The sequence below is a fragment of the Syngnathus leptorhynchus genome, chromosome 10, assembly GCF_054491065.1.
Source record: "Syngnathus leptorhynchus isolate UIUO chromosome 10, UIUO_Slep, whole genome shotgun sequence".
NCBI lineage: Eukaryota > Metazoa > Chordata > Actinopteri > Syngnathiformes > Syngnathidae > Syngnathus > Syngnathus leptorhynchus.
Window position 1 is genome coordinate 2,928,943 of NC_141204.1, and position 15,126 is coordinate 2,944,068.

At 47.0% G+C, this 15,126-nt stretch overlaps 2 protein-coding genes across 10 annotated transcripts in view; one reads left to right on the forward strand and one right to left on the reverse strand.

Moving 5' to 3' along the window:
• Positions 1-15,126, forward strand: part of LOC147049926 (methylated-DNA--protein-cysteine methyltransferase-like) — a 168,417-nt gene that overhangs the window by 84,657 nt on the left and 68,634 nt on the right. For 3 of the 5 annotated variants that reach the window (XM_085923030.1, XM_085923031.1, XM_085923032.1), the window contains one exon: positions 122-6,929. The exons of the other annotated variants lie outside the window; for them this stretch is intronic. In XM_085923030.1, the coding sequence (XP_085779156.1) occupies positions 122-319 (198 nt within the window). In that variant the 3' untranslated portion in view covers positions 320-6,929. Of the gene's footprint in view, positions 1-121; positions 6,930-15,126 lie in introns of those variants that run through there. 5 annotated transcript variants of the gene reach the window in all.
• LOC147049927 (transcription factor COE3) overlaps positions 9,458-15,126 on the reverse strand; it is a 71,659-nt gene continuing 65,990 nt past the window's right edge. For 3 of the 5 annotated variants that reach the window (XM_085923025.1, XM_085923024.1, XM_085923029.1), the window contains exons 12-16: positions 13,116-13,181; positions 12,767-12,938; positions 12,262-12,447; positions 11,118-11,285; positions 9,458-10,146 (exon numbers count right to left, since the gene is read on the reverse strand). In XM_085923025.1, the coding sequence (XP_085779151.1) occupies positions 10,115-10,146; positions 11,118-11,285; positions 12,262-12,447; positions 12,767-12,938; positions 13,116-13,181 (624 nt within the window). In that variant the 3' untranslated portion in view covers positions 9,458-10,114. The remainder of the gene's footprint in view (positions 10,147-11,117; positions 11,286-12,261; positions 12,448-12,766; positions 12,939-13,115; positions 13,182-15,126) is intronic. The other 2 variants (XM_085923028.1, XM_085923027.1) reach the window with 1 other exon arrangement.

A 15,126-nucleotide genomic window follows, 5' to 3' on the forward strand; every position in this document is an offset into this window, starting at 1 on the left:
TAGATAATTGTACCTTTCCAGAAAAAGATAAGACATCAAAAGATGTGCTTGCACAACATTTGCAAAAGTTGCACGTCCGCTTCCTGGGGGGATGAATTCCTCTTTTGTTTGCCCGTGCCAGATTCCGCTCATCATCCCCTGCCACCGAGTCATTTCGAGCAGCGGCCAGAGCGGCCCGTACATGAGCGGCCGGGGCGACCGCCTCAAACAATGGCTGCTGGCCCACGAGGGGCGACGACTGACGCACGACCGACGCCGACTCGATCAAGTATTGAAGACGGAAAAAAAACAAACACATAAAACAGAAGCGCAAAGTTGAGTGCAAACGTAAATATTCCATTTCAATTTTTTTTTTTTTTTTTGAAATCTAAGAATAAAGATGCTCGCGTAGTTAATGCGCTAGCGAGTCGTTGCCGAATTAGAACGTACAAAAATAACTTAAACAGAGAAGAGTCGGATTTACAAACATTGCAACGCTCCCGTGGGCCTCTGCCGCGTTTGCCAGAAAGCGCTTGGAATTGTTTTTCTAAAGCGTTATTATTCCCTTAAAAATATGTCTCTTGTATTGTTGTTGTTATTGTTGTTGTTTTTTTTTTTTTCTTTTTCTGAGAGCCGAATTAGTCTTTGTACCTCTCGTTGGTTTTTTAATTTCCTGCCAAGCGAGTGCTTTGTTCGACATCCAGTGATAAAGGCTCGGAATTTTGCCGCTACAAAGCTTTGTAGCTCGTTTCGTCTCCATTTAGACGCCGTCGTTTGCTCTCGTCGACGTCTCGCCGATGCATTTTTATATACGACAGCTTTTTCAAATCCACGCTGTCAAATTAGAGCCTTTCATCATTTTTAATTGCGTTTATTTACAATAAAAAGTTGACCGCCTCGGGCTCATTAGCGATTAGGCCGCGTGTCTTTCTCAAAGTCTGTGCAGAGCCGCTTCTCTCGCTCGCTGGCTCTCGCTCTCTCCGAGCCGAGCGTTTTCCATTAGAGGGCAGTGCAGAACGGCAAAACTGACATCCCAACATTTCAACCTGGAATTCATCTTTGCACATTTGATCCGCAACTTACGTGTTTATATGTTATTCCATTTCCCCGCGCAACCGCGTTTAATCCCTTTTGAGAGCAATTGTTTTATCTCGGAAGGACCATATGGAGGGGGGCAACGGAACGGGGAGTGTGTGTGTGTATGTGTGTGTGGTTTGAGTGAACATTTCCAGCACTCCACCCCCCCTTAAGGATCTTTTGTTGCGTTGACGCTTTGCTTCTTTTTCTCTCCCCCTTATTAAATTCTTGATTCTCCTCACTGTCTAATGCAATTCCGGAGTGACCCTGACATGTCCATAGTTATTCCTCCTCTGTGCAGCACAGGTAGCCTAATAATCCACCCTCCCAAAATAACCTCGACTCTAACCTTTACTGATCCAATTCCAGCGGCCCTCCTCTTGAATATATTTCAACTTTTTTTTTTTTTTGAATTCCGACCGGCGACGCCGCCGTCCGTGGGTAAGCGTGGACGGACGTGGAAGGCGGCAGACAGGCAGATGAAGAATGAGAGCCAGTCTGCGCTTTCACAGAGGGCTAATGATGCCTGTGGTGACTACAGGCTACAGTCAGCCCCCTAACGAAGGGAGTTGTGACACAGCCACAAGGGGTCCCATTTAAGCTCGGCGCACTCTGAAGTGCACTGTAAGCACCCTCCTTTTCTTTTCGTTTTTTTTTTTTTTTTTTTTGCTGGTGGCTACCTAAATTCGGCGGATCGCTACAAATTTAGCCAGCAAGAGTTGCTGCCGACTGGAGCTGTTGAAAACAAGTCCAGCTTCAAAGCGTCGGCCGAGCCGCCAGTAATTGGCCGTGTAATTGCTCAGGTACCCTAGGCAACGCTTTATATTAAATATTTCACACATTTTTTATTTTTCACTTTTTTTTTTTTTACATACCCTATGATATATTGGTACTCTCGGTATTATTGCTGTTTTATCATTTTGGATATCCAACAGTCAGAATTTGATTAAAGGAGGCCGAGTCCATCTCATTACGCCAAAGCTTTAATTTTGCCCTAATATCCCGTCTCCCCCCCCCCCCCCCCTCCGGTTTCAGTGGGTGCACGAGCGTGCGGCCACGCGTGCTCATGTGCGCACATGTGCACGTCCATATGTGTGTGGGTGAAGTGGATGATATTGAGTCTGACTTCATAAATCACCCAGACACTGATAAACTCCCCATGCACCCACACAGCGCTAATGGGCAACCCTTAAGGAGTGTGAGTGTCTCGTGCGGCGTTTGATTCAACATTTATTAACCCCCCTCGCATGCCGCTCTCTCTCTCTCACACCACACACTCCCCACAAAGAATATGTTTGCTAGCGTGAGCGAGTTCATACTTTTGACCCGGCCAGGTTGCATTCATCACCGGCGGCCGAAAGATTTGGCGACAACGGCAACCCCAACGTCGGTTTCCTTCTCATAACTTACATCCTGTCTGCAACTCCCCGCTTCCCATCTCGTATCCCGGCACCCCTTCCTCATTATAGAACAATTTTCTCCCCCACATCAAATACAAACACACTCCACGCTTCCGTGTCTCGCTCCTTATACGTGTCGGATCATAACTCCGCAACTCCCTCCCCCCCTCCCTCGGTAGAAAGGCGAGCTGGGTCCTGCAGCCACATCAGTGATTCATTCATAGCGGCTTTTTTATGATTTCCAAGAAGTTTGCCGGCTTTAGAAAATAAGAATTAGAAACTTTCGGGGGGAAGCGCGTGAGGCAAGCTGAGATGGGCACAGTGCCGCCGGCAAGCCGGAGGAGTGTTTGCTATGCAGATAGTCCAGTCAGCCAGACAGACACGGGAATAGATAGCTCGCATAGTCAGACCCAGGCTTGGCCGCACTATCGGGTTTCCTCCCCCTCTTGTCTGTCTGCCGGGACCGGCTGGCCTCGGAGGCCCTGACAGCGAGGCACCGTGCAGCCAGCCACGACAGCTGCCGCGGCGGCAGCCTCAGATGCCGCCACCGCCGCTATGCTACGCTAGCGCTGCCACCGCAAAGAGCAATATCATCAGCACACGCGGTATCTTTGGAGAGGGACGAGGGGAAAGCGATTGGAGACTTGTAGGCTCTGCTTCAGGCAGTCGTGATGAGATTGAGCAGGATTAGTTTTTTTTTTTTTTACACACAAATATAAGGCACACTTTATATTTTCCAATAATGATAGTGTGCCTTATAATCAGGTTTTATAAATAACCAGCTAGTGTAATATTTGTTGTGTGTGAAATGTAACAGAAAACAAAGGCGACGGGGCTCGATACGTTTTTGTTTTGTACTTCCTCCCTTTGAACATGGAAACAGCTTGGATTTGTGATATCTGATGATTTTCTTTCAATTTTGAACATTTGTAGAATTTGTTTTTGTATGTTCAATGTTGGCTTTTCGCTTTGTCATCATTTCAAATTCCTTCCCATTTGGTCTGGGAAAAAAACAACAACCTGTTCTTAAAGTCTGTCTAAAATGTTTTGCAATCGTACCATAGTGCTAAATAATTGAGGCCGAATAAAGTTTGACTTATTTGCTGTTCCAGTTTGTTTCCCTTAATGTGCAGTAATGTGCCTCATGGTACTAAAAAAGCAGTCAATGGAAAAAAAAAAGTTAAAAAAACAAAAAAAACCCTTGAGAGCTATCGATGTGTGAGTGCGTGCCAGTAACCTTGCATCAGTACGTCATGGTAACCTTCTGAACCCGAGAACAGAACCGGCGTTCTCTAATTAAGACCGGCTGATGACCAACGTTCCCCCTTACGTGGGAGCCTCCGCCGGCACGTATCAATCTGAGCGTGCTATGGCGAGTGTCTCAGCCTGGAGAAAGTGCAGGTCTAGCCTTGGTCCTGTTGACGGAGGGGGCGGCACTTCAGAGGCTCCGGGACCCCGTGGCACCAGTCTCTCCAGTCCCACCAGACAGACTGGGAGCATCTGGGCTCTGTCAGCGCCTCTGGCTCGCGCAGACTGCCATCTATACGACGGCGAGGATCGGATCAGGCAGAGGAGGGGGGAAAAAAAAATAGGAGCCAGATTCCTCAGCCTTGTGCGTGCCAGTTAGCAGTTAGCATCAGAGGTAGCACGTGCGCGCGTTGCCGCACTGATAACAGGTCAGAGTGATTAATTTTGCATGATGGGAGATGGAGGTTATTGATTAGAGGCTAACGGCGGAATAAGTCTTCTCTATAAATTGTCCAATTAAGTATTCATTAAAAGTGTGGCGCTGGAAATATTCGAAATAAAATAAATAACACATCACGGCGTATGCAGATTACGTTGACAGAAATCATTCCAGAGATGTTTTTTTGATAGCGCTCTGTGATGTCAAGGCGAAGATGGAAGCTGATACGCGCACTTGCCAAGACTAATTAATCCATACACTAAATTAGGAATATAAATTGTGGTGCTGATTTTTTAACAAGGTCAGTTTTAACTTCTCACTTTACACTTTTATTTAACTGTGCGAAAGAGGCGAGGGGAGGGGAGGGGGGGGAGAGGCGAGGCGAGGAGACGCCCTATCAATGTGTTTCGCTTATTATGATTGACGATTGATGATTAAGTCCTCCAGCTGACACGCACCAGCAAAGCCGGTGAGTTGGAATTGGATGTGACACATACACAGTTCTGCGTGTTAGGTAATTCGTTGACGAGGGGCCAAATTCATTTATGGAACAGCGGTATTGGCAGGCGTGGACACTCTCTGCAAAAACAACGATAATCACAGAGGTTTGGCGCCGCGTGACAAGGACTCTTCAGGGAAAGGCCCTTACACGCCGCTTTGTTGGCCGCTCCTTGCCTGAAACGAGGGGGGGGGGGCACATCCGAGATTTTCAAGAAAGTATTGTACGTCTTTGTGAAGATTTCTGCCTCACTAGTAAAAAAAAAAAAAGTCAGTTGGAGAAATAAAACACAAGGCGGGGCGCCGTTTAATCTGCTTTTGCATTTGCCATTTTTCCTGCTAATGAGCCTTATTGACAATCAAACAGAAGCTGTCATCCCCCAGGATGCGGCGCTCCCATCCCCAGCCTGTTTGTCAGAGTGTCCTGGCAATCAGAGGCGCCTGCAAGACCAGGCTGGCAGTTAGCGGCTCTCGCAGCGCCGCTGCCTGAAAATGGCACACTTCCTGTAGAGTTGCAGCTGCCACCTCTGCTACTTCCATTACTTTCTATAGCATGCAGATGTTGGATCAACATTCCCTGCCAAGGGGACTGCAATAACTGCGAGATTCATGCCATGTTTCGGAGGCACGTCAATTTCTCAAGTGGCACAATTAAAGAGGGAAACGTAGCACCGGGTTTCTCACAGGCGCTGAAATACAAAAACAGGCTTTTTTTTTTTTTTAGGGGGCGATGCTGCTTCATATGGGTTCAGAAATCCACCCGATTTTTTTTTTTTTACTGCCCTTTTCCTGAGCGGAGCTGTTCTTTGAGCCTTTGTGCGGCGGACCTGTCGTGACCCGCAGCGGATATGGAAATGGGGCGAAGGTTTTATGGGCCAAACGGATTGGACACAGTCGAGCTCAGGGGGCATGAATATTGGATGTTATTTCTGCTCCCTTTTTATGTAATCCATTGCCAATACATTATTAATAGATGATATCATATCCAGAAGTACTGGACAAAGCACTACAGAGGGGCTACCATGAAAGCAACTCTATACGGCGAGACGGCGGCGCTTATTTTATCGCCGCAGCCCGACGCTTCCAACATTTAGGGAGTCGTTTTGGGGACTAGGCGAAGTTCGTAAAGGGAAAATAGGTTGAACGCGGCAGCGGCGCTCCCGCCGAGGCAAAATCTTGCCGATTTGAAATTCACTGAAACATTCATGAAGTATCAAATGACAGCCAAATTCAAGTTTAATGGCCGCCATACTTTACTCATCCTTTGAGCGACGCGGAAATCTTTGCACGGATCGGAAAGACGCTTTGTGGCGTCGTAGCGGGGGACCGCCGCCTTATCAGATGTTCCCCCATTCACACGCAAACTATTTTTAAAAAAAAAAAGGGCGTCAAAGCTCTTGTTTCGACGTGGGATTGTTCCAAAAAGGTCAGACCTCAAAGTTGCGCTCTCCCAGGTCGAAGCGCCGCTCGAGTATCTCCGCTCCACCGGGCTCGGCAGTTAACGGCCAATCCCTAAAAAGACCTCCTCAGCACCGGCGGGCCAAGATAAACTATTGTCATGCTACTGTAGTTTGATGGGCCCTTGTCCGGACACGCGCCAGCACAAAAGGTACGACCACGGCAACATCCATTAAACGTCAACCTATAACCTCCTCAATAAGCAACGCATGCGTAAGCTAATATTTCGCTTTTAAGGTCAACTGGAATTGTTTTTTCTCCTGGGAAAGTGCAGATTGATAAAGCCCCCCCTCTCTTCTGAATGCTTGTCCTCCATGGCCCGGTCTGAAGGTTTCATTCCTTTCTATCAAGCGGCCCAATTCCCAGCATGCGCGGTTCTTTGTGGTTCTTTTCACCCCGGCGCTCTCCATCGACTGGCTCATTGTCCGGCCGGCCTTTTGTTGCAGGCGCTATCTCCAGAGCGCAATCTTTCACCCCGCCGGCCGACGGTCAACCAAAGCGACCGAGTCACCCGCCGAGACGCCGCGATTAACCCGCCCCGCTAATGAAGAAATATTTCGAGTCGCGGATCGGCTCGGATAAATCTGCCGCCGCGCTGGCTGTTGTTCCAGATTCTAAATTCTAAGCTCTCTCTCTCTTTTGTTTTTAAATATAACAATCCACCAGCAGACGTTTGAAGCGCGGCCCCTCGGCAAGCCGAGTTAAGATCGATATTGCTTTCAATATTTCTCTTCTTTGACAGATAAGCACGACTGAGGCCCATCTTGATAAGAACGGCCAACGTACGGCGAACCGCTCTCCCTTTTGATTGCGTGACCCCTTCACCTTTTGCCGACGGAGGGAGGGAGGGAGGGAGGCGGCCGCACGCAATGGCGGGCGGGGAAGGGGGCTCTGGTTATGGGGCATTATTGACCCAGGATTTATAAATATTTAATGCACACATTAAGAGCGTGGCGGAGGGTGGCCATTAGAGTTCTCCAATAAAGAGGCTCTCAGAATGATTGAGTGGCGTGGCCCGGCCCGGCTCGCCGGACACGGAGAGGAAACCTGCTGAGACAATCGAGTGCACCTCCAGCCTTGCCTGCGAGCGCTTAAAATTGGCAATAACTGAGCAAACATGTCATTTTTGATTGTACTTTCACCCTCGCAACTTGTCTGGGTTTGTTTTTTTTTTGTTTTGTTTTGCCTCCGCCCTTTTTGCGCTCGGCTATTGTTCCCGCCGTGGCTTTAATTTACACCCCCCCCCCCCCCCCCTCCAGCTAAATGTACAGTTTGTGCATTTTCCTGGCTGAGCAAGATTTTGGTCATGAATAATAGAGAGGAAGCGGTAGGTAAGCAAAGCCATCGGTATCCGAAACAGATAATGCAATGTCAGGCCGCTATTGTTATCAGGCACTTTGGATTATCGAGGGAATGATTTGAGGCTAGGAGGCGATCGCAGCTGAAAATTAAATTGCTCTTTTGAGGGCGTCTTTTTTTTTTTTTTTTGCACTATCAGCACCTCGCCGACTATCTGCGCAGCGTCGGCCGCGCACGGCGCCTTGACATAATAAGCTGCGATATGCTGATTGGCACTCAGGTTGCCGCCGCTTAATTGTGCATTAAAAGGAGAGGTGGCGGCGGACAATGTTGCCTTGATGGGAAATTGACATTTTGTGACCTGCTTCTCACTGCGCGCTTAGGACGCCAGATAAGATGTGCTCTTGTTTTTAGGGAAAACTCCCCCCCCCCCCCCCCTTTCCCCTAAACACTGCTCTCCTTCTGTTTGACCCACTTGATGAGTATAGATTTCACAGTGGTGCCCCCCCTCCCTCTCCTCTCCGCTCGAAAGGGGTTCAAAACGATAGCGGCTCTTATAGACAAAGGATAACCTTGCGCTTTCAATGTATCGATTCTTTATTAACGAGGTGGCTTAATGCAATGAAATGAGGGATTTCAATGAGCCCCATTTGGGGTGCTTTGAATAAAAAGCCGTCGTTGTTTATGAATGACTACAATGGAGCTTTGAAGCAGCTGACAATGTCAGTGAGTTTTTTTTTTTCGTCTCAACGGTGGTCGCTCAGCCTCAAAAAGTGTCGGGGCAAAGTGCGCGTGTTTTTCTTTCCTTTTCTTTTTACTGGAAATTTTTAATAAAACATCATGTTTCCATTCCAAATGTTGACATTTTTAATGTTTCTCCCCTGTAAACACGTGTAAGCTATGTGGCAGAGTCATAAGTGGTGAGTAAAAATGACTTCTTTACATTCTACAAAACAGAAAATAATACAACCACAAATGGAGCCTGTTTTTTTTTTTTTGTTTGCTTTTTTTTTTTTTTTTTTTGCTCATTTTTGCTTTTTATCTCCAAGGTTGTCCCCTCATGCACTTTAGTCTCTATTGGATCTTAACAACTATCATATGGGTCACAAACAATTTATTTTGACAATACAACCAACAAAGTTTTCTCCAAAATGGTCTGTATAGATAATTTAAAATCAATATAAAAATAAACAATGAAGTTTGACTTCCCCTTTAAAAAAAAAAAATCAAAAAAAAAATAAGGACGATAGAGTCGGCGGAGTAACGCAAGTTTTTGAGGATACACGTGAAATATATGCACATTGCATTTCATCAAATACAAAAAAAAAGAAACAAATGAAGGCAACAGTTCTTGGCTGAATTATCTGTGCTGCATCACTATATTAAGGGCAATGACGATTAATACATACAGAATGAAAAGCAATATACAAAATTTCAGAGATAAATACATTATTTATAGTTGATATGTTACAAAATTTCCCTCAGTGAGCGCAAGTGTGTGTTGGAACAGAAATATGACAATGAACTACTTTACGCCTACATTCTCAATGGATTTGCGTTTGTTTGTTTTTTTTTCAACTTTTTTTTTCTTTTTTTGGACTTTTTTTTGTGTGTTGATCTAAAAGAACATGAAAAAGACAGATGTATAAATATTTAGCACAAGTTTGGCAATATCACAATAGTCTACCTTTTTTTTTTTTTTAACCACATATAAAACACATAAGGGAATTGGAGCTATAGAAGGGAGAGACTGCTCCTCATCAACAAGAAACAGACTTCACAGTAGCCTAGGAATGCATTAATATACAGTGCTAGCAAAAAAGTTGAAAAACATGGCAAAACACACTTGCTTAAAAGGAAGCTCTAGACATGGAAGTACATCATATTCATCAACAGAGCAGTGTTTTGTACACATCAGTGTGCTTGTTGAGTCAAAGAGGATTTTTTTTTAACCATTTGAAGATGATTTTTTTTTTTCTAGCTACAATAAATTACAAAATTTAAGTTAAAATGCAGGAATGAAACATGGTACAACTTCACCGCCCCCCCTCCCCTCCCTCCCTTGTAATTTTATGATCAATTAACTACATTATATATCTCTTATAATTTCCAGTTGAAACTGTCTTGGCCCCCTGTGTGTATGGTTATTTTTTTTCCTCCTCACATTTAAAAATACCAAAAAAAGTCACATTATAAAGACGCACAACTCTCGTGTGTGGATCTATTAAAAGAGTCGGAACAGGAAAAGAAAAAAAAAAAAAAAGAATTTTCTGAGGCAAACAAGTTCATTGGCAAATGTACTGTACATCAGTGTTTTTACTGTACAACGGTGAGTCCACAGAGTCCCTTCCAGTATTGAGTGTGTGGTCGATGGGACGGATCCGAGGCCGAAGCGCGAGCAGACAGGTATACAAAATAAACCTGTGTCCTCCAGGGTCAAGGGTGATGCAATGAGGGGGCGGGGAAACAAACAAAACAAACGTCCCACGGTAAAAGAAAAAAAAAAAAAATACGGTTCCTCGCTGGATCCTTTTTCTTCTGCGGGGTTGTTAGTCATTTCGTAAAGATTCGGAACAAGCAGTCGACTATACATGGCACGAGCGCCTATTTTTTTTTCTTTTTTTTTTTTTTTTGCTGCTGTGTGCCCAAGCGGCGGGTCGGGGGGGGCGTGTCCTGTGAAAGTGGTAGACTGGTGCTTGAGATGACGAAAGTGCATTTACATCGGTGGGACGACGAGGCCGGACATGGCTGAGAAAAAGAGGAAAGAGCTGATTAGTCTACCAAGCCTCAAATAGTTTTGGAAATAAATGCAATGAAATTGTGCTTCTAAGTGTGTGTGCGTGTGTGTGAGTGCATATGTGTGTGTGTGTGTCGGCCGGCGCTGCGAGTGTTTGCCTGCAGCTGCGCGCCCTCCTAGTGGGCGAGACTTTGTTAAGCTCCCTCCTGCTCTGACATTTCAGCCCCCAGCACGCCGGCCTTGCTTAACGTGTGATATTTCTACTCGGGCGTTCGGGGCGACAGCAAACAGCGACCGACGCTCCGGGGAAACCAAGCGGCGCAGTCGCCCCGACGTTCCTCTCGACGCGGGTCGAGGCGCTCCGAGAAAGATTAGCCGCGATCAAAGGTAGCTTCCGTAGATGGGAGCCCGACCATCTGCTCGGGGCTTCATTAGCGACTGGAGTTTATCTACGCGGCACTTTTTACACGTTTTAACAATTAGGCAAATACCAAAGTGCCGGCCGGGAATGATATATGATTACTTTGCTGGGAGTGTATTTGTAGAGTCATGCTTGGAATGCTTTTAAGTTTGCCAGCGCAGATGATGGCGAGGCATTGCTCATTAATTTCTGCACAACATGTATTAATAAGTATGAACGTGTTGCGAGATGAACTTTAATTTCCCACTTCATTAAGCCCAATGTTATTAATCTTGGGGCGCGCACCCGACGCCTTTGCTTGTTTTCAAACCAATCACGTCGGCGGTGACGCGCGCTCCCTCGCAAACCTAATAAATATAATTACCGAAAACAATTCCGCCGAGCGTCTTTGACGTCGGCGGGGATCGTCCTTAGCGAAGGACGCCGAGGGTTTGAGTCGGGTCCCCCACGTGTGAGATGAGTCAGTTGCGTGCGTGTATGCGTGCGTGCGTGTATGCAAGTGCGTGTGATGTGTAAATTGGCCTGTCAAAATGCATATATGTGTAATGATTAATCCCTCACCAAACCGGACAGAGGCCTGAGCAGCAGTATCTGACCAGTAGTCCGTAGGGAAAGGATGAGGGGGTGAGGGGGGCTCACCTTGCAGTCCGTTGCCGTTGGCGCTGGTGCAGGAGGGGGGTGGGGAGGCCTGGGGTCGGACCACGGGGGCGAAGGCGCTCTTTTGTTTAACTGCGGAGACGACAGGGAGGGAGAGATTGCGGGAGGGCGGGTGAGAGTGAGAACGTGCTGTGAGTAGTGCTTAGAGAGGCAGAGGGCAGTTGAGGTAAGGCTGGGCTAGTGTTACTTTGGAGGGGGGTCGGGTCAGGGAGTTGGATGGGGGGGGGGGACAGGGTCAGTACTTACAGGGTCCTACCATCCACAACTTGTCTGGCAGAACAAATTTGGAATAACAAGAGTAATACTTACCTTGCGAGCATCGTTGATTTGAGTTATTGAAATGACTATAAGGTGGACTTCAATTTGTTTTATTTTCTCCAAAATCCACAGTGCGCCTTATAATCAGGTGCGCCTTTAGTACGGATGTCGAATCAAGTTTGACACATTTGCTGCATCGGTTTGGTTTAGTTAATGTGCAGTCATTTGTCTTATAAGCCAGCAAGCACGCCCAATATATAGAAACATCCCAAAACCAGACCTCAGGTGCACCTTATAGTAAAAAAAAAATACAGTAAAGCAGCAAAAATAAAAATCCAGTTTGTTGGTTAACGCCACACAGAATTTCATGGAAAACCGTTTTTCTTTGTGTAATCCAAAACAAACATGGCTTCCTCACTTGACTTAATTATGTGCCAACTGTGGTTTAGCGGTTGAAGAACGCGGCTTGTGGCTGAAGGTCCCGAGATTTGACTCCCGAGATTTCCGTAGGAACTCACAGTTGAATGATCCAGCTGTAAACCTACCAACCATCCAATTTCACCCATTGCATATCGCGTAGAAATCAATAAAAAAAAAAAAAAAGCATCTTAATCTTTATTACGTGTATTCCGAGAAGCACTCGGAGCGAGCCGCCGCAGGGATAGTAATACATTAGCAGTAGCAGCAACATTCTAACCCCCGTCGCCAATGATTCATTGAAGCAAAAACGAACGCGGGACCTGGAATTCAATCAGCGGCAGTTTAGCGCCACGACGGCAAGCCTACTCACTTCCATATGGGGAGTTGGCAGAGGATCCGTTGAGGAACCCCGGGGAGCTTGGCACGCCCAGGTTCATGCCGGCATTGCCGTAGCCGTTCATGCTGTTGCTGACGGTGTTGTAGCTCGACTGTTGCGGGGTGCTGCTGGAGATGTAGCCCCGGGGGGACACGCTGCTGGTGTTCCGGCTGTAGCCCACTGCGGAAGGACCCAAGAGGTGGGTGGGCGGGTTAGAAACAAAAGGACGGTTTGTTCATTGTCCGGTGAAATTTACAGCTGCAATCAAAATTATATATTTTTTTATATCCGCTCATACTGCAGATGGCACTTTAATAAGAACAGAGGTTGGAACTTAATGAGGAGGGCCTTTAACGGCCTATATTCTGGAGTCGGAGCAGTTACTCAAAAAATGTGGATTTCGATCCATTTTATCTTTTTAACGAGCGCAGAAAATCAAGTCGTCGGCATTTCCCCGCCGCAGAACCTTTTTTCAGCCGAGAGTGGCGCAATCGCATACCTTGGTCGTTCCCTTGTGACTCAGACACGTTGACTGCTAGCTGGCTGCTGAAGGAGTTAACTCCCATCATGCCGTGGGAGGCTGTGTTGGCGAGAGAGGGGATCTGGTTGTGGTTGCGGGGAACGCTGTACAGGGCCTCGGCGATGTCAGCTGCCCTCTTCAGAATGATCTCCTGAGAAGCGCGGCGAGGAAAGGCAAAGGTTTTTTGAGTTTCCTTTTTTAAAGCTGCGCCACCGCTTTGATGCCTGCTTCGCGGCTATATGGTTGAGCTCGCATCTCGCTCCAGATATAGTGGTGCGGAAATCCCCTATGGTGATGCTTTCGGTAAATTTCTCATTTATTTGCAGACCTGATTGTTGTGGGGCATCCCGTACAGGGCCTCGACGAGGTCAGCCGCCCGCTTCAGTAACACCTCCTGATGAAGGAAAGAAGGCAGAGAAAATGCTCAGAGTCAACGCGGTAATGAAGGATATCGGAAACATTACGAGGGCGGGCGAGACTTTGAAATTGCGCTGCCATTTTGGTTTTCAACTTTGGATGTTTCTTTGTTTCACTGAATTTCAGGCAGACATCTGCGAAAAGTGTCATCCGAGCAATCGGCGGCGTTCTTCGGTTAGGTTAGCATTTAGGCATCGCTCTCTTTTCCCTTCACGAGTATAATAATGGTCAAACGTGACTTATACACCGCCGTGCGATAATGACTCACTCGGGAGCGACTTTGCTGCATTTAGGCGCACTAGTAACTAGCCGAAACGGTTATTAGCAAAGCCACGTTCGCATAAGTAGCGCAAAATGCTAATCCTTTATCTCGAACTACCCAGTGAAGCGTTTTGAAACCATCTAAGTGGTTCTTTTTCTTCTGCGTCTGGTTCTCTCGGTTTTAAGTCTCAATTTATTCTTCAATATGTCGCAAAATCTCAATTCCGACCCTCAAACAGCCTTGCGAATCCGCTTATTTCGAGCACCGAGCGGGTTTGGCAAAAATGAGGAGCGCTGCTGTTTTAAGAGGCACCGCGCCTTCATTTAAACACTACTTTACTCCTTCCATGCATGCAGAGCGGTGAATAATGTTCCCTATCTTAATTAAACCGGCATAGTCCTTTAAAAACAACACCTCACGCCTGATTCCGGGCTTCCAGAGTTCAGCGTGGAGGCCCCTCTCCTCAGAACAATAAAGTGAATTAGCTGTGGGTTAATCTAGTTCTGTTGTAATGACATTAAGGAATTTTTCAATTAACCTCTTTGACTGGCTGCTTGCAAAGGACTTCACAAATGACTTCCCATCCAGCAGGAGCTGGGTGCCCGTGCCTTGGGGACACGGATGCTCAGGATGTGGTCTTATCCATGTCTGCACGCTCGCCCCGGCTCGACAATGCGGATTAGCTGTGTTGCTTTGGCTCTTAACACGGAAAATGAGTTGGCCCCGGATCCCGTCGCTCTCTTCCGAGCTGCGGGCTAGGTGGCGGGGTTTGGCCCGCTTGTCGCGTCTTTATCTTCCCTTTGAATTTGCCACTTACAATTAAATCCCTCTCAAGCAAAGCAGACTGCTCTCTTTGCTTTTATAATACGGGGGGGAGGCAATATGCCGGAAAGCAAAACCCTCTTGTCCCTTTTTCGAGTGCCACAAAGGCGAGTGGCGGGAGGGGGTGGCGTGCCTTGTGGAAAAGGCACGCTTGTTGTCACCTGCTGTAAAAAAAAAAAAAAAGTGGAGATTTGTTGACCGGGCTCTTAGAAGCTCGCTTAAAAGCAATGCAAATCTGTCAGCAGAAAGATCTCAGATGGCGCTTGTTGTCTTCCCACATTGACTGTGTTTTCTTTCACGGGCCTCGGTAATTTGTCTGAAGTGTTCCATCGCTTGGCAATCGCCGTGCGGGATTAAGACGGCAGCTGCCGTAAATGAATGTAAACACAAGCCGGGTGCCTTCAAACGACGGGCCTCCGACGCCTCGGCCCGCCTTGGCCGGCCGGGCGCGGCGTAGCGAGCGAGCGCGTGTTTACGGTTGCTTTCATCCAGAGGAGCATATCTCGCCTACGTAGCGCCCCTTGATTTATCAAGATGAATCGCTGTGGAAGCCACTTCCAGCGTCCGCCCGCCTTTTCTTATAGAAACATATCGCTTAATCCAGCCCCAAGTTACCGGATGGGTGGTTCTTAGAATGGGCATTTACCTCTGAAATTGGTGTGTATGCTCAACGTGGCATGCATCTAGTTTGCATACAAATAAAGAATTACGCTTGTCGTGAGGCAGGTAGGCTAAATGAGAGGACCAGCTGTCTTGATGTGTTCTCATCAGGCAGAACAGATTTCTCCGGCGCTCGCCGAGTGAGATAAAGTGGCTTTGCTTCTCTTTTTGTCTGCGC